Below are 26,426 nucleotides of genomic sequence, written 5' to 3'. Positions count from 1 at the left end.
ACACATCTAGAAGGTGTATTTTAGCAGACCCATGAAACTGTTCAGCATGCATCTACACCATTTGGAGCACCTCAGAAGCTTTGGAGATTAACACTGCCACTGGTGAGTAAACAGTGACTGCTTTATAACCTAGGCAGATAAAATATATTAACAGGGCATCAACATGGGTATTCCACATGTAGGTACCTGATGAATGTAAGCAGGGTATTTACATACCAAAGGTAATTCCTCATATCAACTTACTACAATGGGAAAAAGGGATCACAGTTGAGCTCACAGGTGGGTTATATCATCTGAGGCTGACATGGTCAAATCATTGCAAATCAGAGAAACAAATGACAATCATGAATTATTTTAACCTCTTCAGATTCTTGAGACAGTTTTGAAATGAAAAGCATTGAGCACATATTAAAACCATATATAAAAGGAAAAAAAAATGTTTCACAGAGAAAACAGATCCCACAACAGAGAACTACAACACAAGAATGAACCTCACAGGACTAGAGAGCATAGCTGCCATATTCAACCCCAGCTAGCACTGGACATGCTGACATGGACACAGTGACTGAAGTATAACCACTGAGAAGCAGAAATTTCATGTTCAATTTACTAGTAGCATAAGTCCTGTAGTCTTCAAGTCATACATCCTTTGTAAGGAAAACTGTCTTCTGTCAATAAGGAGTGGGACATTCTCCCACTGTCTCGTATGGATGAAGAAAGAGTAATTCACCCTTTTTCTAAGCCTTCTAGAGGCTTCAAAGTGGAAATGAACAGCAACTAAGCAATGTGTCCATTAACCAGAAAGTAAAAACAGATGAGAGATGCAAATTAAGTATATGCTTTTGATGCCAATTTTGTTCCAGATTCTTAAATACAAAAACAGATTGTGCAATAGCCTGAGATTAAAAGCATAAATAAGGAAAACCAGAATTTTTATCTGAGCTGATTGTTTTTAAGCCAGAAGTGAGCATGCATAATTAAAATTATACTGCAGGCTTAGGGAACTCTCGTAGAACTGAAAGCCTTCACTTCCCTCTATTATCTCTCAACACCTGTAAACTMTTGCAAATTGTTCTCAAGACACTGATCTTCTGTACGTTTATTAAACAACAAAGTTGCCAGCAATAGGTGGACATAAGAGAAAACTGCTTCCAGAGAAGATGCTGAAGTTTGCTCAAATGCACGTTCGTGGAGCACGGGGATCTTGCAGCAAGTCCCTCCTTCCCCTGCACACCAGGGCAGGCCTCCTGCAGCCGCAGAAGCTGCTATTCCCACCYATTTCCCTTTGGCAATTCAGAAACAAAATGACAGGAACATCCTTTTCACTGAACCAGGCAAGGCCTTGTCAGTCAAAATTTCAAAGTAGGCCAGAAAAGAAGAAAAAATGAAGCGGAAGGACAGAGGAAGGAGACCTTTCATGATGTCAGATTTTTTTTTTGACAGCTGCATCAGAGCCCTGAACCACATGAGTGATAAAAAGTTACCTAAAGTGCTAAATCAAAGTGTGAGGGAGAAGGTGTTGTTCACTATGGTATCACAGTTCAAGCTATTTTTGTTTGGAATTATAATGGATTTAATTTCTTTAATATGCACGTGACAATGCAATAGCAAACACGATTCTTCACTCCATGGGTCCAACTGTGCTTACAAAGGGTTTATGGCAGACCAGTACTCCATTTACTAGTCAATGCCTTACAATGAAAAATTATTTACTAGCTATGCATTTAAAGCAGTAGGGGAACACAGAGGGCCCTAAGACACAAACCAAACACCACAGCAGTGCCAGGTTTCAACAGCATTATCTCCTAAGGCCAGAGTCTGGGAAATCCGCCACTGTGCTTAATGCAAGACACATTAATGGGCTGAAGAGAAATGACATTTCCAGGGACATAAAGGTTAAAGTGGGACCCAATTATACAAGTATTAGAAGAGTGCCATTTCTCTGAAGYTGAAAGTAATATTCCAAACAGTTCACAGAGATATTATTTAAGACTCATTTGGAGAAATCACTTAAAACAACAAAGCTAGAAAGGAAAATACTTGGACAAAAATATTTTGTCACTTGTGGGAAATGAAAAGCCAGTATGAAAAGCCAGAATGACAGAAGTTACCACAAAAAAAGGAAAAAAAAAATCACAACTTAAAATATTTTCAGTCAAAAAAAAAAAAAAAAAAAGAAATGAGACAAAGCAGTAATCCTGGAAATAGGAAACCTATTGCTATTGCAGTGTTCAGCTTCAGTAAGAAAACTGACTCCCAGAACCTAGCAAACACTATGCTTGTACAGAAATCACAATTTTGTCACAATCTGAATTTTTGTATTACCTGAATGCTAAAAATGCAAGCAATCCTGATAGCACATCGTATACCTTCCAAGCAGAGGGAAGCAACTTCTGTATCATCACAGTCCTGCAGACCCACACTGAATGCAGCTAGGAAAGGTGTCCACGCCAACTACGACACATGCAAAATAAAGGTTATGCTTTCAACACTTAGTATTTTAAGTTTCAATATCCTTCTAAAATGTAAATTCAACTCCTATCGTTAACTTTGATGTTACCTGTGCAAAAAAAAAAAAGGAAATGATGATATGAAACATAAGAGGAAACATAAGAGGTTGGACAAAAGTTATACGATGCACACTCCCCTCCAGAGCACTCTCCTCCACTTCAAGCCACCAACCAAACCCACCCAATGCTGAAAACCTCTTGATTTTATAGCATTTGGGCATCTATCACAGTCATTACCTGGATGACATCTATCTGTGTGCAAATTTAAAATAAGGAGTCTACAGCTGCGACAAGAACCAACATATTCAATTCCAAAGCAGGTACTACATTTCATGCTAAAGGAGCCCAAAACTCAAAAAAGATGCCTATACATGATCTTGTTTTTAATTCAGTGTTTAAGAAGGCAATAGAGAGAAATTACGTTCAGTGCACCTCTACTAAATGAAAGGCTAAAAGTAGATCCTAAATGAGAGCTTGATTTAGCATTTCAAAATCAAACAGTGTTTTGGATCTACTTTTAAAAACAGAACGTTAGATGATTTAAGAAACGTGCCTTGCAAAGAGCAATCTTGCTCCTAGATCCCCAACCTCTCCTCAGTTAGGGCCCGGAGTTCAATCTGATCTCACAGCCAGTCATTTCAGGGAACAATTTGTTTCTTGTGACAGTAGTTTTCTGAGAACTTAACTCCCTGGAGCAGTGCACGAGAGTCAGATGAGCACTACCAGTAGCAGCAGCGCAGTGCAGGAGAGCACACAGGAAAAGAAGAATTTCTCTTCAGTGGCAGTTTACTGAAATTGGTTAGTTAAGACAAAGACAACCTCCATGTACATGGCTATTGGACATACTCCATTTATCTATAAATCCGAACCATTTGCATAGAAAAGGCATTTGTGTTGGAAACAGCTTGTACCTATGCAGTGGTAAACACAGCCAGCCTATATTAAACTGCTGTTCTAAACACAAAGCCCTGTCTCCCACAAAACTGTATGTTCTCCTAGCCCCTTTTTTTTTTTTAATATTAGTTTGCAATTCTAATTGCCATAGACATGATAAGCCAAATGTTTAATAATTGCCCCCTCCAATGCAATAAGTAGTCTCCTTTAGGAGCAGGAGGCCCTCAAGAACCAAAATGAGTCACTTCTCACTTTTATAAAACTGTTGCCCAACTATGCCTCTATCCTTGAAATAAAAAATCTGTTCTTGCAAGTTTTTAATCACTCTTGACACTTTTCTCATCCCGACACACAACTCATAACTCCACTCTTTCAKGAAGATTTCTTCTATCAGATTTCTTAAATCCAAGGGAAATTAAGTTGGAGCAGGTTCAAAGATCCTTTTTTCCCTGCTGCAAGTTACATAATTGTAAAATAATCAGACGATCAAATGCAGTGAATATAAACCTTCGGTATGTTAAACAAATCTTGTCACAATCTAGATTTTGAATCATGGAGAAACTACATAAAATTCTCGTTAAATACCTAGACACATTTAAGCTCACCTTGAACATGGGTCTCACATGCTCCAGGTGTGTTGCACTAGTAAAAGGTGCCTGAACGTGGCTCACGGCCTCCATAAGAGCTTTAGCTGTTTTAGCCATTTGTTCCATTTCCAAATTATATAAAAGTCTTCTCTGCTTTTCACTAGCAACACCTGCAAAGAGATTTGTTTTTCTTTCTTTACATTTTCATTTCTCTACATTGAGAAGTGGTGTCTCCACAAATACTGTACTTCAATTTTTTTCACTATTTAAATGCCACACATCTTTTCTATTGTCAATACTTTCTGAAATCACTACATTAGTAACTTGTTTTTATTAGAATATTCATACAAAAATAACTCAAGGCAAACTTTCATATGAAATGTAAACTACATATATATAACATAATAATTAACTTCCATAAAATTACATTAAAAACATCACATTAATTGAATGACTACTGAAAAATCAGACAGCTTGCAGGAAATGTGCAGCTGAAAAAAACCAATCCATCCATCCATCCATAAGGCTAATTTAGGACTTATTAAAAGTATACAAAKTTGACTATGTTGGGAAGAATACAAGTCTTTCTCCAACATTCTCTGTAGAAAACTAGAATTAAGAACATCTGAATCTTCACACTGTGCAAAAACCAAATAACTTTTGTTCGGTATTTGAGAGAAGAAAAGCTAATTTTAAAAGTGTAGTAAAATTAGGGCTCTGTAAACCAAATAAATCAAGATTTTTGAAGAAGAGTGCATCCTGGAAGAAAATGCAATAGTTTGCCTAATAATTGAGGATACATCCCTGTTTTTTTTCTGTACTGTGCCTATTAGACACACTGTAAATTCACAAAGCTCTTGTATGCATTTCCTTATGGGGTTGCTCAACATCAAAACGTATCTTCTCTATGGGAAATTTACCAAATACTATGGAGTCACAGACATAGTGATGTGGAACCAAATAGTGGCGTTTTAACACAGATTTTGAGTCATGCATTTAAATTAAAAGGAAAAAGATATGAAATAAAAAGCAACTACTTACTTTGCTTACTGGATTTTGTGGGTATCGTTAATTCTTTTGTTTCTTTCATTGAAATCTTCTTGCCTGCTATTTCATTATAGATAGCAGACAAATATTCTTCAGGGAGATCTTTACTGTCATTGATACCTCTATTCATTTTAATATACTGTTCCTTTGTCATTTTGTTCTTTACCTGAAATCCAGAAAGAAGCTATTAATATGAATTGACACAAGTTTTTAGCAGTTACAGTGCTGTCTACAAAGCTGCAGAATAGATGAGAGTTACCACAAAGAATTAACCTGCTGATTTAGAAGAAGCATTTAAGTATCCAGTAAGATGACATCCTCAAATCTACAAAATAACACAAGGCCTAATGRAAACTACAACAGTCACAAGCATCCATTAGGATCTGCAGTTAAATTAGCCCTCAATTGTAACAAATTATATGACAACACTGTAATTTCAAACTAGGCTATTTATTTTAAACAGAAAACTACACACTTTTTCAAAATATTTTTAAACTACTACCTAATAATTTAATAAAATCAAATTTATTAATTTAGCTATTAATTAAAACTTTGTATGCAATGCACTGTATGTATTTACAAAAATACTGATGCACTGTTTATTTTTAAGCGGAAAGATACCAAGAGGAGATTTGTGTTAAAATCAGTAGGTCGATAGTTACATAAGTTCTGGCTTTGACTGTTGTTTGGATTGCTACTGCTGAGTGCTGTAGCACTATATTTAACATATATAACTATATAGTATAGCTATTATAATAGTATCATTATATAACAATATGTAATATATAAGTATTATATAATAATAATACTATAATATAAAAGTAAACTCCTATTCAATTAAATGTAGAAAAAGAAAATGATACTTTGCAGAAATACCTAATTAAAACAACTTATAAGCCTCCATACCTGTGAAAAACAGTGCTACTTAATAATGTGCAGGTCTAAGCTATCATATTTTTTCAAGCCTGCTGTTATACTGAGCACTGAGTTTTCAGCTGCAGGGTCACAATGTCTGAAAGTTAAACTTCTATGGATTATACCTGTTTTTTTTCCTAGCAACATACCTGTGGACTGTGGAGATCTGTTGTCAACATGATAATCGAGTAAGCCAAGACATAGGCRGTGTCTGCACTAGCAAAAAGAGTTTGCCTGATGGGGGGAGGAGAAAAACAAGAGTAAAATATGAGCAACTTTCACTTATTGTTCAACTTTCCAAAGTTCTGAAAATAGAGTATTATTTACCCTTGGTTACATTCTAAGTATCTAGCAGCAAATTTTTCCATTAGGCGATCAATTTTTTGAGCCTCCCCTGGGAGACGAAATCCCTCTAGAAACATCCGCAGAGCTGAAACAAAATCCTTTCCTGAGAAGTCGTGTTGGTCTACATATGCATACATGACTTCTTTGTTAAATTTATCGTTGTCTCCCAGGAACTCCCCAACCTGAGTCTACAATAAGAACAGAAAGAGAAAAACTAGTGCATTCACACTGAAAAACACCGGCAAAGTGAGGACAAAGACGTGCTGCCCTTATGTTCTAGGGAAGGAGAGGCCCACATGTGAATAAACTAGGACATATTCCTGATTCTCATCTACTCACACGGCACGTTCTCGCCGTATGCTCTGTCACTCATCATGTTTRTATGTGCTCGAGCCCTCCTGCTTCCCCCCTTCTCTGATTTTCCTTCCGTACCACTCAATTCTGTTAGGTGGGATCTCGTGGGCACAAGCCCCAGTGACTGTTACCAGCAGGGGCTCCTTTCCCTGTTGTGATGCTCTGGGTACCTGGGAACTGACCCATGTGGATTCGCCATTTACTTCATAGTAAATGTGCTATGCACTTTACTGCATAGCACAGACTGCAGTGCTCTCCCATACCACAAATTCTCTTAAATGCCAGATTTTTGTAAGACGGAAGTTTCCTTTTTTTCTTCTTCCTTGTACAAGGCTATTGCACGCCTTGAAACACTCTACTATGATATTCAGCTGGTATCAAAACATCAGTATAAGCAAAAACAAGCATTTGGAATTAGCAAAACAGGTTTCTTACTGAATCTAATCTTTCTTCTTGATGCAAGAACTGAGCAATATCTTCAGGGGTCATGCCAAGCATTCCTTGTTCTTGCAGGTACTGTATCCCTCTCTTTGGCTTCTTATTGAATCTGTACAATCAAGATCAACACAGAATGAGAGGCAACCCTTTTATCTGTGAACACAGCCATGCCTGCTTCATCAAAAAAGAAAAAATCTTGGATGAGATATAAAAATTGGCATGTTAGTTGCATATTTTTCCTTTATCAAACTATGTATGAGGCAGGAACAAACTATTCCTTATTATTATCATCATCATCATTCTTTCCCTTTATTCATCCTCTCCCAGTAAATATTTTCCTCTTCCTCTTGCCTAAGCAACTGACACCATGGCACCCAAGCAGTTCTCAGTAAATAGGATATCGAGTTCACTATACAATGAAACTGAGTCTTCCTTCTGACCCAGACAGCTAAACACTGTTGTTTACTGTGGTCTAGGATGGAGTTGCTGCTCCTTTCTCCAAACTAAAATTACCTGAAATTCCAGGTTCATTCTAAGTTACAGAAATGTATGTGCATGCTATATATACACACATACATACACACACATGCGCACATATGTAAAAATAATACTCCACGGAAACTGAAGAGTCTTGGTTTGGAAAGGAATAACTGTGTTATACTGGTTTACATATTTTAAGCTCAGTGAAACACTTAGGAAATCCATCAGCTGCCTGCAAGAATGGCCATGAAAGAATGCATTTAACAACGATCAGAGGAAAGACCAAGAGACTGAAGAAAACAAAGACCCTAGAATTCTAAGACGTGTTTGTCAGGAGAGTGAAATATTTACTGAAGAAAATCTTTATTTTGCAGACAGTGACTTCACTGAGGAGGTTGGGGACAAGGCTGAAATCACATGAAAGATTCATATCAGACTCCATTTAGAAATTGTATTATCCTCCGCTTCAAACTAGGACAAGCTTACAAATTAAAGGGAACATCATTTTAAGCATATAGGCTCTTCCATGAGTAATATGTAAAGTAAAACCTTCAACCAAAGGCAACATTCAACCAAGAGCAAGAGCTCAATGTACTTTTTATCCAAATATAAAAGCCTTATTTTTAGACAAGCAGGGCTGCAGAAAAAAGAACAAACATTCAGAGTACTCATCTTCTAGCTGTGAGGAATTAGGTTAACACAAAACACTGTTGACAGGCTCCAAAGGGAACACCATTCAGCACTCTTTCACCAGGGGAAGTGCTGTTACATCCAGAGTTTTTTTCCTAACACAAGATGAGTATCTATGAGGAGAAGGAAGAAAAACCCAGGAATCTTCATAGCTCCAAAAGAATCCACCCTCCCATGGGTGATAAAAGGGCACTCACAAGTCAATTCCTTGTTCTATTATTTCCTTTTGTTGCTTTAGGACCTCAAACTGCTCAGGGTTGTCAGTGCCAGACATCTGTGTGCTGTAACTGCCAATTCCCGATGAAGCTGTAGAATCCAGGGAATTTAGGCTTCCATATCTGTTAATTGTCTCAGGGTGTTTGGTTTCATTGCTGTCCTGTTCTGTGGGTTTTTCTTGGCCTAGAAATTTAGGGGAGGAAGGAGGAAGAAGTTACATATGTACAAAATGCATACACACTGAAATAAAACAAAAACGATTTATTCAATTATTCTTCCCGTCCTCTCTGAAGAGTTCTAAAAGTCACTATGGTATCTTTAGAAATCTATTCATTTTTATATAAACATTTTGCCTCTGTTACAGTTGGAAAAATAACCTAAAAATCATTTATCAAGATGGATTATTTCAGCGCAACACATACCTGTAATTTAAACCTTACATTTGTAAAAGTTACAAATGTAATTTTGAATCACTTTGGGAGGGAAAGGGGAGAGAATAAATAAGTAAATAAGTAGCAATACCTCAGAAACCCAAACCTTTCCCTTTATTCCCAAGTCTACTGTCACACTTAGACCTGAAGGCAATTGAAACTGGGCGCCCAAAGGTGCACAGGACAGTGTGTGCTGAGTAGCTGGTGCTCTCACTCAGTTCCCGATGACAGCAGCACTTACCACCTTGAAAAATGATATTACTTCAGCTGTCAACTTTAAGTACTTAAAATGGTAATTGTGGCATAACCTTGGTACCTTTCCATCTCAGTTCAGATGGAAATAAGATCAAAATAAGATTTAGGTCTTTCACTGCTTATAACATYGGATATCCTATAGATATGCATCAGGAACTAAAATAATAATAATAAAGARAATCCCCCAGCAGCCTGCTTTAGTATTAATCTCTTAGGAATTAGACTACACTTGAAATTAGGGAATCTTGCAAGTAAATTTTACAATGCCCTTAAAATTAGAAATACATGAAGTCACAGAATTTAACCACTTTCAGTATAACAGACTCTCAGGAATTTAGAAGATTTTGAAAAAATCAACTTCTTCAAATGGCAACCATCTAAACTTACTAATATTTCTAGGAAAAACTACCCATAGTTTATGTAAATACAGCAGCTTTTACGAAACCAGAAACCAACAATATCAAAATGCTACAAAAAGTCACTACATCTCCACAGTCCATCTTCACTAGAGCCAGAACAAACTCAGYCCATCTTACCAAGCGTTGTCTGAGAGTTGGGATTTACGTACTGATCCTTGCTCCACTCCACCATGCACTTCAAGATTGATACTAAACATTCCAACCCTTTCTTTCGCAAACTCAACTCCTAGAAGAGATTTCAAAAGAAATAAATTAGGGAAATGGAGAGTCTAAGTTTTAACCTATCAYGTCAAGAAACCTGAAGTTTGACACAATTTTTACCTGAACATTGGACATGCCAAGTTCTTGGCTACCCCTTCCTTGGGCGATCTTTGACAGGTCATTAACCAGTCTTTCAAATATGTTTGCTGCATTTAAATCACAATCATAGTTCACATAAATGTCCACTACGCTCTGGGCATCTAGAAACAAAGCAGCATGGTCAAACTTGCAAGCATTCAATGAAAGACAAGTTCAGTTTTGCTGTTTAGCATAAAAAAATCAGAAAGTAGAACCAAAAGGTCCTTAGTACCTGCACATATCCGTGTCAGAGTTTGTATAACCATCCATTTATGATCAAATGAGCTGGTAGAAGTTTCCAGGATATACAGGAAAATTTCTTTGAAGAAAACCTAGCAAGTATTCCAAGAAGAGGAAAAAAAAGCTGTTACATTTAGAGCACATGAACTCTTAAACAGTGTTATCAACTCTGAACACCAATACTCTGACACATGTAATTCCAAAAGCATCTGGACAATATTTTAGAAGCATTTTAAAGGTACAGGAAAGAGAAGAAAGGATGGAAGGAAGCAAGAAGTTGGACTTCAAATTGRACATCTGTAATTGTGGAGTTCTGCTCACCTAAACTTTTGTTTGTATTCTAGTCACTAAAGCAGAAGAACTGTGAATGCTGTGAAGTCCTGAATAACAATTTAGCCTAAAAGACTAAACTGCTGTTAGAGTTCTGGATCATTGGCGATTTTGAAAGAAGAGCTATTACCTCTTCTTTAAAAATGTTTTTTACATGAAAATTTAAATAATTAAATATTCCTTTATATGACAGAATTTTATAGAGATTTCATGCTATCAGCCAGGTAGAAGCACATTTTCACAGAATCACAGAATACTCAAGGTTGGAAGGGACCTCTAGAGATCATCTAGTCCAACCTTCCTGCTCAAGCAGGCACACCTAGAGCATGTGGCCCAGGATGGCATCCAGGTGGGTTTTGAAGACCTCCAGARGAGACTCTTTAAGACTTTTGCTTTAAGTAACATTTTTTTTGTAAATGAAATAAATACTGCTAAGAAGCTATTTCCTCAAACCAGAAGCACCAGTAAGTTTTCCATTGCACTGACCTCTTCAGAGGAAGACAGCACAATATCACAGTTATTTTTCTTATTAAAGATAGTCTTCCTAGGAAGCATATGGAGTTCAACACGTATCAAGTCAGACCAAAATAAGTGCAACACTATTTCAAGCACTTAAAAATACGTACAATATTAGACTGGCTTTTATCACCMCTTTTTGGAATCTAAGTGGAGGAAGACAAAATTAAACATCATACTTTCAGCAATTCTTTGCCACATATTTACTATTCTCTGAATCTGTAAGCTACAAGAGAAATTTGCCACAAATCCTGCATATTATGAAGTATCTCATTTAGATTTCTATACTGAAATACAGGAGACTTCTTGTTTCTAGTACCCRCTTTTGAAAAGCACATCTTCGTATGTACAACTTCTCCAAAGCCTTACGGATTATTTGTATTTTAGATAATTACAGTGGTATCTATCACTAAGTTATTTACTAAAAATTACATCATACACTTGAGACTATTCTCAGCATATCCAGAAACGAAGCCAGAAAGGACTTTTTCATTGGCTCAACTGAAAAGAGAAAACGGACAGCTTATTCAGAGTTGTGGAAGGCTGGCAAGAATGATTGTAGCTAAATGACATGCTAAAATCCCTTGACATTGATGACTTGATTTCCAAGAAAATATGAAGCAAAAACAGAGGGAAAAGGGAAGGAGAAGGGGCCCCTCAAACAGTTGCCTAGTGTCAGAGGTAGCCCCTGCATTAGTGCAGATGCATCTGCTGGCTTGTTCAGAAATACAGCTACAGTGAAATGCAAGCAAGATTCAGACTATCAGAGGGCAGTGAGAACTGAGAGGGCAGTGAGAACTGCAAAGAACATTCCAAAGAGCTGAAAGGAAAGGTGCCCCCCCTGGCAACAGCTTCTGAAATAAACTCTTCATTTCAATATGCCAACCCTTCGTACACAGATGAAGGATGCYGCCTTAGTCCCAAAATAGAGATTTTGCATATTTTAAAGCACAGCATATGGCTTGCCTTGCAGCTCCAGGAACTTACTAACGCCACCAACAAAATACAGATCTAGACCTGTCTGCCCACATCTTCTGTATGACCTTTAGGCTCACTAGCCAAAGAATAGAAATTCTTAGCTCATATCATTAGAGGAACTATATAAAATAAAACAAAAAAATCCCTCATAATTCCTGTCTCTTATGATTCATAATGATAGAAATGGTGGCACTGGCAGTACGAAGTTTTTAGCTTTCATAWTTGCAAAAAGGAAATACAGCCCTGACATCTTGTGCTAATCCTAATTTTAGTATATTCTAAAAGCTGCTGCAATAATGTTGGATACCCTATATCCAAATTTCCTCAGCTATAGTGTCATTTTCTCTGAAATTTGAGGAGAGGATGGTAAAGATGGCCTCTTGTCMCATTTGTGTCAAGAAAGCCATATGCAAGATATTTACCAGCTGCATGCTGACTTGTAACATCGATTTTACAGAGCAGATTTTATTTAATTCCTAAACAAAAAACATAAATTCACCTAAGCAAGACCAATCTACAGACAACTGCAGACAGACACTCATCTAAAATCCTCTTCTACATTAGACATACCTCAATCTGCATCTTTAGATGAGTCTTGAAGTTTGAGAGGAGGGTAAGAAATATGGAAAGTGAAAGCTCAAAAACTTCTGGAACTGACGAGACTCCGTTTTTTGACAGTGCAACACAAAGATACTGCTTAATAGCGTTAATAAACATCTCGTTTGTCCTGAAGACGGGTCCTGCRTTCTGCAGAATGGACAGAAGCAGCTGCAATGAAAGAATCTTTGATCGCAGTTCATGAGACCTAGAATAAAACAAGACAGCAAATAAACCTCATGTAAGTCATAAAAATTAAGGCAATGTTTATAGTCAGTACACGATAATTATTTTTTATGTGGAAGATTCATGAAATAAATATCAGTCTCTAACAACTACGTCCAGAAAGAGCCAAAAAAAAGCGATGCTGAACAAATCTACTTAAGTAGCCACCTTTCAGTAAGAGTATGGATAAAAAATAGCCATTCTTAGGTTACTCCATGACTACTTCCATTGCTGTTTAGTTACTCATCTGTAAGGCTACGACATGCCTCAAGAGCAAAAGGCAGGCCACCCTGCCTACTGTTAGCCTGAGGATGAACGAGGGATTCTTTCCTTTTGAAGGACTTTGCAGGATCCAACCTAAAAGACCCCATCCCACACCACCTGCAGGATGTGATCTACCGAAAGGGGAAAGAAAACTTCCTCTAGAGATGCCTTCTTTTTCTCTATTTCCACCAAGAGAGCTGAAGGCACATGACTACAGTTGTACTGCCTGGGCTATTTCTTCCCACCACAGCAATCTCATGTCTCCCTAAACATGGTATTTTACACTGTACATCAATCACTGACTGTCTTACTCCAAAAGCAGTTACGATGCATAATGTGCCTATCAGATAGGCATCATCATCATCATCATCGAAAACACAATGCAATTTAACTAATTTTCTGGAAGAAAGCACTCTTTCCTTGATTCTGGATGCTCTCTCCCACCTCTGAACATCTCTTAATTTTACATCATATTGCATCAAGTTACAAACTTGTTTAAATAAAYACGGTTTGCTATGAAGCATAAGAAATTTAAGTTATAGATTCACTCCATATTTTAAATCTCAATATTGCCTTCTTCAAGTAAGCGCCAATTCATAACCAAGTCCTAAACTTGCTAGTCTCACCCATTTCATAAGGTGTGAAAACTCACTTCAGCCTAACACAACCTCAAGGACTGAAACCTAATACACGATGTTGTGGGAAATTTCTCTTAAGCACTTCTTCCTAAATATAAAATAAGACGGAAGAAAAGGACTGAAAAACATTAAGCATGTTCCTAGGAAGCACAAGCTAGATCTCCACTCCCAGTTTTGCGTGTTTAAATTAAAGCTCTATGCCTTCTTACCTGAAATCTAAGAGTATTTTCCTTAAAAACTTCACAGTCAATTTTGTTGGCAAGCTGATTATCTAACTGGATATTTAACTGTAGATATCCTATGTACACTCTCCCAGTTACAACAAGCCATCGATGCCTCAGAACAAAGACAAATTTTGGGCACTTTTCCAAACACAGAACATCTTTGAATTCTTTGTCCAAAATGTCACTTTCCTAATTTTTCTATATAAAGAGATTAATCAATTTTAAAATATACATCAAGGACTCCAGGTATTCTAATGGTTCTAAATGGCTCAGCAGCTGGTGCTGCTCCTCCAGAGGGACTTAACCTCTTAAAGCTTTTAATAAATAGCATTCTTAATCTCACAGAAGTGACTTAAATCTCAGAATTATTATGGCACTTTCCTGTAGAAAAATTCTCTAGAAGAGGCCCCAATCTTTATTTTTGGATTTGCTAATTTTGCAAATGACTAGTGTGTGACTAGATGACAATATAAAAGAGGTTTTAGATCAACTCTTCAAAATCCTTTTTTTCCATCTTATTATTGATGCTGATGATTAAATTTAATCTGTCTTAGAGCTACATAAGTTAATTGGGAACCTCAAAAGACAGTATTATTTTGAAGAATACCAGGCTGTTGATATTCTTCAGAAGTGTTTTTAAAGTTTTAATTTCTTATGGCAAGAAATAAAAGCAGTCCCCTTGAAAATTATTACAAACTGTTCCTAGCATCACAAAAATATGCATATTCATCCTATCCAAGATCAGAAATGCAAACTTCTGTGCCAACAGATGTGACTAACTCACACATTGGCATCCCAGATATGAAGAGGGTTTTTTTTGTTTTACAATCAACAATTCTCTTAGCCAAACTGAAAACATAGCATCTTCTGTCAGATGTCAGATGGCAAAATTTCCCAAACAGACAAATAAAGACCTCATCTCCAAAACATTTCTGTTTTAGGTTGAGAAGGCTGTCAAACATGTCCAACTTGAGTATGAGAATGAAAAACTCTGTATTGCTAATTTGTCAGAAGTACTATCAATTCACAGCAAAGACCTTACATGAAGRGGAACTAATTGGTATGCATACTCAATACTCACTATGCAAGAGGTAAAAGAAATCGCAGGCCACAAACGACGATCATTATGAAATTAGGCATTGCTCAAAAGCAGAGAAAAAACAGCCGAGACCAAAAGATACATGAAAACCTTCTTTACAAGCCCTGCTAGATGTAAACTGTTACACACAACGATTATTAGGTATTTAAAGGCTGCATAAGGCTGTTAATAACCATAAGACTGTTAGGAAATTTCTAAAGAGGCAGATGGGTGAGAAAAGCTGCTTTCCTTAAACATAGAGAACGCTACACTGCAAAGCATTACTAAATAAAATATCTTTTCATGGTTTCCAGGCTTTTTTACCACACTATTGTTCTCAGAGTAACTGAGGATTCTAAAAAATAAAGTAACTTATTTTTAAAACAGAAAAGACTCATTATGAGAGCTCTTAATTCTACTTACTTTGGATCTGGTGGTCCATCTGACAGGGGCTTCATAGAGAGTTTACACAGTGACCTGAATACAAGGAAGGCATCCTTTTGTAAAATGTGGGAAAACTTAGCACCAGGGGTAGGTCCTGAAGAATTTCCAGATTCCTAAAGAAGTTAACATATTTCAGTATTCCATTTTGCATTAGCAGGGTGTGTAGGGAAATCCCCACCTCCTAGCAACAAGAAGTTAAGATATTATACAATATAAACAATTAACTATAATTAYATGGTCTCAAGATTAAATTAAAAAGTAGTATTCTGCAGTGCTGCTAAAATAAACACATTCACTAATAAAAATGGCCATCTCAGTAAGAAATTGAAGTTAAAAGGAATGACCACCAAATTAGACTGGCCAAGTTTAAACAAGGTAATTTGCACTGATCTTCCTTCTGCAGTTTTAAGCAGATACCTCTGATTAATAAAAACAATCAAAAATTCAAAATAGTAGTAAATTGGTAAAACTTACAGGGTACCATACTGATTCCTATTACCAAGTCCTTGCGGTTCTTAACTACTGCTCCCTATTTATGCAATTTTTTTWTATATATATATATATATAWAAATAYATATTTTATATATACATTCATATATAAAAACTTGCTTAATGATATCTTTGGCTAGTGCAGCATACATGTCTAGTGTCTATAACTTTTTAAGCTTAGAAATCTGTTCTTCCCAAATGGAATTAGTTACTATCCTGACAGCAGAGAGCCTCTGTCAGTAGGTACTGTGTGCATGCTGACAACAGATAAAACAGAGGGTATGCATTAAAAATGCAATAAAGTTTAAAACATGATTTATTCCTTGAAATTGATCTAAGTCGTTTTATGGAATTACATTAAACATTCTCTATTGAATTGTTTGGCAATCAATCAATCARTAAATACATTATCTTAATCAGCCCTTTTTCAGAACCTCCTAATTTATATTTATTTGTCTGTACCTGAGTGTCATTGGAAGAGACAGATAATCTGTCATCAGGTAAGGATGGTGTATAAGCAACAGAAATTGGAGTCCCTGGAATTCCATTTGCCTGAATGTTTTCACTGTCACTGCCATCCTCCAACGTTACAATTGTGCCATCTGCACTTGCGCTTTCAGCAGTCCCTTCTATATCTATCAGGGAAGACACAAAAATGAACCCCAAACGTTAACTAAAAATGCAAAGTAAAACAAGCTTTTAAATGCTCCATCAACTAGAACTGAAGTTTCATGAGGTAGGAAGGGGCTTAAGGCAATATTTACATTAAATATGTAAAAAACTGACTAGTTCCCACTAATGAAAATTACAATCAACTGACTGCGAACTTCACAGTACTAGACTCACCATTTTACCATGTTTTGAACTAGGGTTGGGGAAAAAGGTCATTAGTATCCACATGTAATTTCCAGCAAACAAAAAAATATTGAGCTTTTCTGCTATTTCAGAGACAAGGCCATTGTGAAGAGCTCATGTGGCACAAAGCAGAAAATTTAAATTACCAAAAATTCTGAGAGAATTGGTCATATATTAATATCAAAAGAGCTTGAGCCTTTTCCCCTTTATTTTTTTAAAAAAAGAAAATTTGCTCCAATAGAGACTGTAAACTAATGCTTGAAATCTCATCAGACAACTTAAAAGATTAACACATGATAGTTAAATAAAGGTATATTTTAGCCAAGTAGCTAATATTGTTAAAACAACTCGTAATGTCAAGTTTCAGATTGCAGTCCTTATTAAACAGAAAGATAATTAATATGGATATAATACCTCCAACTACTATGTTCACCATTTCCCGCACAATACTTTGTACAATTTCTTGTGCCTTCTCCTCACATTCGTTTTCACCATCATATGTTCCTCCATCAGTCTTAGAAAGATCTTAAAAAAAATTAAACAGATATTACCAAGAAGCTCAGAAATTTATAAAGTATTTTGTTTATATTTAGGTATTTATATTACTAAATCTATTCACAGAGGAAAACACATTAAAAAAAGCAATGGCTGAAAAACAGTAACTGCAGAATGAACTTTCCAATATTTCCAAAATTTAACTTGTAATTGGTAAATAACTTGCAGACTTATGCAGAAAATACATCAATTTTGTATATTTACCTAAGTTACACACTAAAAGCATATTGCTTTTCAAATATTATTTTCAAAAACGTTCCCAACATTACTTGGGTGCAAAGAGGCATCCTTCCTTCAGCGACTACAACAGAATAAATGTAGCAATAAACAATATTTGTGATAAATCTTAACAGTAGTAACAATGTCAACAGACATTCTGTATCAGCCAACCACGTGAAAAATACCTAGGGAGGGACACGGGACAGAGTCCTTAGCCTTTCTTTATACAGACCTATTCCCTCCCTCCATGAAACAAATACACACTGATTACTTTCTGCTGCTGTGGCTTGGTCAGCTTCTGTCTGCTCATTTTCAGCACTAGAAATATCAGATCCATTTTCTGCCTCTGTATCTTCTTGAAGGTTCTTGTCCAAATCATTTGTGTTGTGGTCAAGCTCCCTCTCATGCTCTTTAGACAGCTGGTCAGCCTGGGTAGGGATGTGCCTCAGCTGCGGTGACTCAGGCTCATGATGGCTTACTGGGGACTGCTGTAGATGGTGCTGCTGTCTGTGTCTTTCCTTTTCCATCTGCTTGGCTTCCTGAAGCTAGAAAAATATCGCAATTGCACAAAAGTTCTATCAGAACAAAATATGAGCCATGTATGTGTTGTTTTATGAAAACGTAATCCCTACTGTCTCTGCTTACAAATGCTTTAATATTGCCTAAAGAGGTTAAAAAGAAAAAGGCATTTGTACTATTACAACTATAAATTTTACATACAAGAACAAGAGTTCTCTGCCTGCCCCTAAGCTCAGCCTGGAAGTCTAACAGCATACAATGACTGCATGARGAAACAAAGACCACTACATATTTTGAAAGGAAACTGCTGGAGTTTGCAATAAGGCAGCAGAATTGCTTCTAAAAGTAGAGAGGAATCAGGCAGTTCTCTGATCTGGACATCTGCTGGTTTTTATAGGAATTAAATCAACTAGTTTGCCTTACTGACCATTATTATGAGCAATAGAAGGCACAGGGCACATGCTGGGGTTCCTGCTGACTGCTCCCAGTGCTAGTTTCAGCACCATATAGGTAGGTATGTGTTACTGACTATGACACACACAAATGCCACAAGAATGTAAGGGATGTCATGACTGCAAAGTACTGTTATCAGGGATTACTCCTTTGGTGCTCATCACCACAACATCTGAGCATTTCTCAGACTAGTGTGTTGCTGTGCACTCTTATGAAGAGGTGTTGCATCTCTTATAGCCTGAGAACAGAAACTGCAGTCAAATACATCCACTAACCCAATATGAGAAGTTCAAACCCTATACACACAAAGGCAACCCATTTTCTGAGCAAAACAAAAGAAACAATGCAAGATTTTTAACAAAGTACTTCACTTGGTGTTCGAATTCTGAAAGACTATGAGCTTTACTAGTAATGGAAAGAGATCTCTCAAGGTAGTTTGCTTTCAAAGCACTTTTTCTGTAAATATTAAAGACAGCAAGATACTCACTGCTTGATTTTCCATACGTGCAAATATGACATTCAGCATTTGTGTGAGAGTGGCCTTGGCTGTGGTTTGATTTATGAGGTTTTTGCTTGCTAGATAGATATTGTAACATGTTCTTACAGCCTGCAGCACTGTCCCTTCGTGGATTTCTATGTGTTGAGACGTTACTGCAGTGAGCAAAGCCTACAGAAAAAAAAAATACATAGTTGTACAAACACATATATAGAAATATTCCAGTCAATCTTTTCTCTTTGTTTGTGCAGACACACAGAGACAGGCTTCTTCACAGGCCTGTTTGTTAATGCAAGGTCATTCAACAACCCCATCTTCTGTGCAAACTGASAGGCTGGTCTTCCCAACAGGGCATCTCCCTGTAGTTGCCCAACTACTRAAGAGGTCAGTATGGCTACAGATGCTCTAGGAATCCTTTCTATTCGTTTCTTTCCTTCTTGGACACTGTAGATAATGAACCCTAATGGTGACTGTTTGTGTTTATAAACTGAGCACCATTTTCAACTTTGACCTTTTGTTAATACCCTTCAGATTCCTGCCAATTAAGAGCCATTCTGTGATTCTCTGGCTATTACTCAAGTCTGCTTCCTGTCTCAGCACAATTTCTCCTCCTCCAGTCTCCACAGTCTAGCAAAAATATTACCAACCACTCCGAATCAGGCAGAGAGGACACGGTTGGACTCAATCTTGAAGGTCTTTTCCAACCACAACAATTCTAAGATTCAACCACACAGAGGAATAGACCACTGCCTCTTCCAGCAACAGCSTCTGGTCAAGCAGGGAGAACACAGGCACAAACCCTCATCTGCCATCCTTCTGGAGACCCTCATCTCTATTCTATCTTTATAGATTTATTTTTAGAGCTTATTTTATCATATATAACAACTCTTCTGGAACAAAAAGGCCAGGCGGAAACGTAAACAGAACCTCAACTACCAGCTCTGCAGCTGTCGAGAGCAGCTTTACAGACATAATCCACAAATGCCACAGCAGAGAGCCTAGAGGCAGCAAAGCCTCTCCTGATGCAACCACTTCAAACATAATTTAATTAAGCAACTTGCAATSGCAGCACTAGCCTAATTACCTGCTTCCCTTCTGCCTCTGGCCATCCCCTCCACTGCACTCTAATAAGTGTTTGCACAGCTTCACATCAAAATTACACCAATTGAAAATAAATGACAAAAGGAAAGGAAGAAAAGGCCAGTTTGCCAGTCTGGTTTTTCATGGAGTTTGCAGAGGAAGAAAGAAGCAGTTATAGGGATGAGAACATGCAACCAAAAGCAAGGAGAGAAAAGAAGCTGTTTCTTACATAGCCCCAGCTGTCAGACTACCGTCAGATACATCTCTAAGCTTAGATATGCAAAAAGAGACAAGTTACGCCCCTTGGCCTAGGCAGGATTATTTTCTTGCCAGGTGCACAAAGAGGTACTTTGAGAACATGGGAGCTGCTCTGGTCGTTAGGACCTGCTTAGGACGACTCCACCAAAACCTGCAAAGCAGTTTTGTCAGAAAGCCATCAGAAAACAGCAACAACCACCACCCCATGCAAACCCTTACCTAGCTCGGGCTCCCAGGCCCCTGGYCAAGGGCAGCCTACTCTGTAGGTGCCACCTACCAGAGAGCCAGAAAGCACCGGAGCCGACTGCCTGCCTCCTGCCTGCCCCAAAGGATTCAAATTCCTGGAGAATGCACCAATCATGAGAACTGTTAGACCATCCAAAGAGTTTAAAAAGGCACATGATCCATCCCTGAACTCAGACTGGGGAGGCTGGGTCAAGGGCTCAGGACTGACGAGTTAGGAAGCCTCAAATCAAAGAACGTGACTAACTTCACAGTTGTATCATTTCCCACTTAATGCAATTTTAAAATGGTGAAGACACATTATGACTATTTGCTGGATCAGTGAAAGGAAGGCTGGACAATGAAAAGGAGCAGGGAAACAACATACCTCTCTTTTGCAGTAAAAATAAGTAAATCTAATCTGCAAGAAAGTTCAGCACCTCAGGACTATGCACCAGAACGTGAGATAACAAAACTCTTTGCTCTCATAGCCACTCTTTACTGTATTCTTCACTACTGCTCATCATTAGCACAGTCACTCAAAGAGCAGATTAAAACACTTACATTAGGGGCTCGCTTCCCTTAGCTGGCATTGCCAGGAGTACCGAGTGCCATCAGAAAAGCTACAGGATGTAGCAGTTCCCTGCAGGAACATTATTTCTACAAAGTCTGCGTGCAAAGCTTACCTAATGCATGCAAAGAAACTGCAGATCACCTTTAAGCACAAGTCTGTAGCACAACAGCACAAAGCCACCATGGTAACAACCGACTGTCAGTTCTAATCGCATTTCATATAATAATTTCAAAATTGATTTAAAAATTTGCTTCTTAATCACCACCTTCCCCGCTGGGAGTGCGGGATCATTTGTTTGTAATTCTGCACAATTAAGAGAACTCAACTGAACTGCAGGGAAGGAAATTTCACCCAGTGCTCTGTGCATAAAACTTTGTATCACAATCATGACTTCACTCAAAATTTAATGGCAGAAATGGAAAAAGATGCAGAAGACAGGGATTATCTTGAAGAAAACACATCACAATATATTTTAAAAGCTATTTACACTTTCAAATTAAGCATTGCTTTTGAATTCTGAGACCATGAATATCTCCCCATTCTCACTACTATAGATCCTGAAAATAGCATTTAATCAGATTACCTTTATTATTTGTAGTTGAACCCCTTCGTCTGTTTGAGGGCCTTGAAAACAGCCACATATTGTCTCAATAATTCTATCAATTAACTTTTTGCCTGGAGCTGTGCTGTCCGGAGCATTCCCTGTCAAATGCCCATAAGCTATAAGTTTCTGGAGAGGAGAAAAGGGAAATAAAAGAAATAAAAGCTTAAAAAATAAGAAAATAAGTCAGTTTTTAACTAGAATATATAAATTATTTTGATATCACTAATTTGAATACAATAACTAATAAAAASCACATTTTACCCCAAACCTCATAAAATGTAAAGAACTCTAGCTTTATTCAATTTTCACTCAGTAACTCCAATAAAAAGTTTGCCAATAAGCTTAATGTTAAATCTTTGTTTCAGTAATTAACTATTACTTCTAAACAAAGTTATTTTCTAAAATAACTCATATCACACAAGTCTTCACAGGTAGTGAGCACACTAATGTTTTTAACACCAAACAAGTCAACTGCAAATGGTTTCTGTTCAAGGTCTGGTGTTTGCAACTGTTCTACCCTCTCTGGAGATCTTCAGTACTTTGAAAAAAATATCAAAATTAACATAATCCTGTTCCAAATACTTCAGGCAAGAGAATATGTGTAAACCTCTGTGGCTTGTACACAGAGATATACAGATATACAGAGTAGCAAGGCAWCATCATGCAAGTGCATGCCACGTGCCTGTGAATGTAAATGAGTGCACTGGTGTGGGGCTACTCAGAAGAGAATTTCTTGCTGCAGATGTTGTTCTGAACACATTATAGTAGCAACAGACCAGATATTTCAAATTTAAAATATTTTACCAGAATTATAAACAAGCCTGCCACGCTAGTGGAGCTTCAGTCTGTCACGTTCCTGAGAGCAACTGACTACACAGAAATGTGCATAGATTAGAATGGAGAGTTGTACACCAATGTAACACACTTGCTCCAAGCATGCAAATATTCGTGGTTATATGTATATACAGATAAATATACACTATGTATTAAATAATAAGACACATGATCACCTTTTTTTTTCTGAAATCAATTCAATTTGGTTGTGTGCGCATCAACAGTCAGAGTAAAATAGAACCATTACCTCCCATTCAAACTAACAACATTTTGTACTTGACMGTTAAAGCCCCTTTTTCCTACAGACCTGTAAACAGTCTAGAGATGTACTGACGATCCTGGGGCACTTGGACTGGCAGGCCAGCTCAAAGGGGAGGAAGTACTTGTCAGCTTCGATGAAGCTCGTCTTCGACTTCACAGGGGGAAGAGTGCTGGAACCAGGCTTGGCTTCTCCATGAGGGGGACTGGAAAGAAGGACTTGGTTAGGGAAGTGTAAGCGTCCACAAAAGTCATTTCCACCTTCACAGCATTTATAAATTGAAAGAAATATCAGGACAATTGACATGAGGAAAGGATGACTTCTAGAAAGTGAACACAAGGGKAATACAGCCATGTAAATATTCTTAACCGGCTTCTTTTTATATTGAATCTCCTTTCTGGAATAGCCATACCAGCTCTCCTCTCCAGACAAATACACAACACTACCTATTGCCCAATACTGTTTGGATGGAAATGCAGCTCTTTTGGAGAAACATCCAAATCAAATAAGTTCCACATGGAATAAAATGGCCCTCTATATTCTTAAACCTCTCTTGCTCAAATTTAAAGTATTTTATCAGAATTATAAACAAGCCTGTTGCGTTAGTGGAGCTTCAGTCTTAAGTCTCTTGCTCATGTCCATAACAGACTGTTGTCCACCCCTGCAATTATGCCCATTTGGCATCATTAAAATTACATTAAAAGATCACTGCAGAAATAAAATCAGAATTTTGCAGAAATGAAAAACAGGCCAAGATGAGCCTCAAAAAAAAAAAAAAAAGGACATGTTTCACAGTAAGTTAATGCAGRAGCCTGAAGCTTCTCTTAATTGAAGGCCATGAAAAAAAACAAATAATAATAAAGTAATAAAGATAATTTAGTAAGCCATCACCTTGCTGATGCCAGGTGGGGGAGAAGGGGAGAGAAGGGATTTTCCAGGAAGAAGTTTGATGAAACAAACATCTGAATTAATCCCAGAAGATCTTTGCTTCTTAATGTCAGCCAAGAGCGAGCTTTAGCTGCTTTTTCTAGCTGTGAGAAACTGCACCCCACAAACCTTTCCTTCACCAGGGGATCCACGGAGCAGAAGGGGTTATAAAAGAGGCTGATATTTGCGTCCCAGCCCCAGAAAGACGCCAATGTATATAGCAAACAGTTGATTTCTAAAAAGATTTTGGCAGCATCTGCAGCGTAACAGTTATGTAAGTCAGCTTGTCTTTTTCTATTCCACAGCCCTTCCCTCCTGCTGCCAAATATCGTTGTTGGTGTAAAAAAAAAAAAGTAAAAAAAAAATATTAAAGCTAATAGTAGTAATAAAATAGTATTAGGACTTTTTCCATAGAAAAATTTTGGCAGGTAAAAATGATATATTTTTCAGTGTACTCTCGCCTAGCTGTGAGACCAATTTCCTAGAATGGGGACTGGACTAAATTGAACAAATCATAACTTAAAGTCCTTAATATTTTGCTAGAACATACTAATTTCACTTAAAGAAAGAAGCAGATGAAAATAATTTTATAAATGAAGAGSGTTTCTTTAAGGTCTGGAAAAAGAGTATTTTCTACTGCATCTACAACAAACGGTTTGACTCTCCTGTAAGAAGAGGTTAAACCCCTTCCAAAGTTAACCAYGTCCAGTTAACCACCGCCTTCACAGCAACAAAAGACCACTAGAAATCTACTCTCAGAATAAAGACACAAGTGAAGAAATCAAATCAATCCATTCAGAGTACGTATACTGTATACACMGCTAGGAGTTAGAGCCATTCTACAYACACAAAATCCCCCACAATATAAAGAAAAACACCAGGACAGAAGTCAAGGCAAAAGTTCAGTAATGGCTGAACCAGCATTGTGAATGTTGTTATAATTCAGATTCTGCATTTGTTCTGGAAAGGTAATTAACTACAGGATCAAGCACCACTTTTCTATATTCAGTGTCGAGAATGAATATCACTTACTGAATATGCAGGATTCAGCATTTTTTTCTTCTCATTCTTCAAAAWGTGAATTTTGCTTTATTTACATTGCCTTAAGCAAGACTTGCAAAGACAAATGATTACTTTTCATCTGAGACTGTGTGGTGCTTACTGCCACATTACCTGAACAGTATACATAGGTAAAATTTATTTTTGCAGTTTGACTATGAACTGTTGGCACTGTCTTTACTTCGCYGATGGGCGATGAAGAACAGGAATTCAGTGAGATGCCTCCATTAATTTTCACATGCCCAATTCAAAAAGTCTGCAGTCTAAATTTTTGAAGCATGTTTGATATTAAGGAATTCTTTACATCTGAAACAAAGCAACTGCTACTACACAAGCCAAAGATTGTAGATCTCATCCAGAAGCCTGGAAGTCAAGGCACAAACCAAACCCGAGCGTCCCATTTTGACAACTGTGGTTTAAAAACTTTGCCTAAAACAGGAATCCAGTTACAGGGTGGAACACAGGTCCCCAGGCAGCAGGCTACTCTTTAAGCCATAAAAACACTTTCATCATCAGCTTTTGCTTGCTCCAGTTCTTTCAGCAAGCAGTGTAAACAGCCATCACAAGGCAACCCTGACTCATGCACTGAAGGAGGAAGGAGATCCTGTAGAACACGCAATTAAATACTAATAATGGTCTCCACAGCTTAACAATGCTTAAGAATTTACTTGTTGACCATGAAGACTGCCACCAATCTTGGCTTCTACTCTCAAATCTGGATCAATCATCTCCAGAACCAAATATCTACTTCCATACCTATTCTCTAAGTAGACCCTTTCCACATATGTCTCTTTCCAGTCTTTCCACCCGTTTTCACTCCCTCCTTGCAGGCTCWGGCCTTTCTCTCTCTAAGTTAGAGGCTTTTATTTGTATCCCAGGTCCTCTCCCTTCGACACAATCCCCAAGTTTCTTTCAAAATCCTTATCTCAGGTTTATCCACATTCCCTTTTCTCTGCTACCCTCAAAACCCGCAGCTTCCGGCACTCCTGGCTACCTCCAGTCCCACCAAACAGACTGAGAACTCTTCTCAGAGTGGGCTTATAACTTACCTTTCATAATAAATTCAGTAAACATCTTAAGGAGTCAAAACACAACTGCTCATTAGTGCTCAATGTGATCAGCTGTTACATACCTCTGCTTTTCCGTTTCAGCCTTGATTTCCTCTGTAAAATGAAACAAAGGCATAGTTACACAAACAGCAACATAATCACAAATACACAATTAAAATAACAGTYGGAAAAGGAAACTATTTAGGCATTTTTTGAAACCCAGATTAGTTTGGAACAGCAAGCACATGGCTACAAGCAGGTTCAGAGCARTTTCTGCTCTGCACTTGTACTGCTTGCAAACTGTATCAAAAACTCGTTAGAAGTTATGTTCAAAGCCTGACACTTAAATGTACATCCAGACATGCCAACAAAACAGCATATTCCTAAAATATTTTTGCCATGATGTTGAAAGGAAAAAAATGATTTTCTGTAATTCTCTCCCTCAAGACTCATGTTTATAAAAATGAAGAAAATCCAAATATTTTTAACTACTCAGCTATCCACAAAGAAGATATCACTT

The 26,426-nt window shown here is 37.5% G+C and overlaps 1 protein-coding gene across 1 annotated transcript in view; it reads right to left on the bottom strand.

Annotated features, from left to right (window-relative positions):
• Positions 1-21,772, bottom strand: part of ARFGEF1 (ADP ribosylation factor guanine nucleotide exchange factor 1) — a 45,478-nt gene extending 23,706 nt beyond the window's left edge. The window contains exons 1-17 of the mRNA XM_026035595.1: positions 21,758-21,772; positions 19,032-19,211; positions 17,844-18,117; positions 17,213-17,323; positions 16,406-16,578; positions 15,434-15,567; positions 12,555-12,789; positions 10,153-10,252; positions 9,903-10,042; positions 9,699-9,807; positions 8,458-8,659; positions 7,088-7,199; positions 6,281-6,486; positions 6,103-6,187; positions 5,033-5,204; positions 4,010-4,161; positions 2,326-2,454 (exon numbers count right to left, since the gene is read on the bottom strand). Coding sequence (XP_025891380.1) covers positions 2,326-2,454; positions 4,010-4,161; positions 5,033-5,204; positions 6,103-6,187; positions 6,281-6,486; positions 7,088-7,199; positions 8,458-8,659; positions 9,699-9,807; positions 9,903-10,042; positions 10,153-10,252; positions 12,555-12,789; positions 15,434-15,567; positions 16,406-16,578; positions 17,213-17,323; positions 17,844-18,117; positions 19,032-19,070 — 2,373 coding nt within the window. The 5' untranslated portion in view covers positions 19,071-19,211; positions 21,758-21,772. The remainder of the gene's footprint in view (positions 1-2,325; positions 2,455-4,009; positions 4,162-5,032; positions 5,205-6,102; positions 6,188-6,280; positions 6,487-7,087; positions 7,200-8,457; positions 8,660-9,698; positions 9,808-9,902; positions 10,043-10,152; positions 10,253-12,554; positions 12,790-15,433; positions 15,568-16,405; positions 16,579-17,212; positions 17,324-17,843; positions 18,118-19,031; positions 19,212-21,757) is intronic.
• Positions 21,773-26,426: the final 4,654 nt, after the last annotated feature.

The sequence above is a fragment of the Nothoprocta perdicaria genome, unplaced genomic scaffold (genome assembly GCF_003342845.1).
Source record: "Nothoprocta perdicaria isolate Ctin4 unplaced genomic scaffold, notPer1 scaffold_162, whole genome shotgun sequence".
In the NCBI taxonomy this organism is placed as follows: Eukaryota; Metazoa; Chordata; class Aves; order Tinamiformes; family Tinamidae; genus Nothoprocta; species Nothoprocta perdicaria.
The sequence above is the reverse complement of the archived record's forward strand: the minus strand, read 5'-3'. Positions and strand labels throughout refer to the sequence as shown.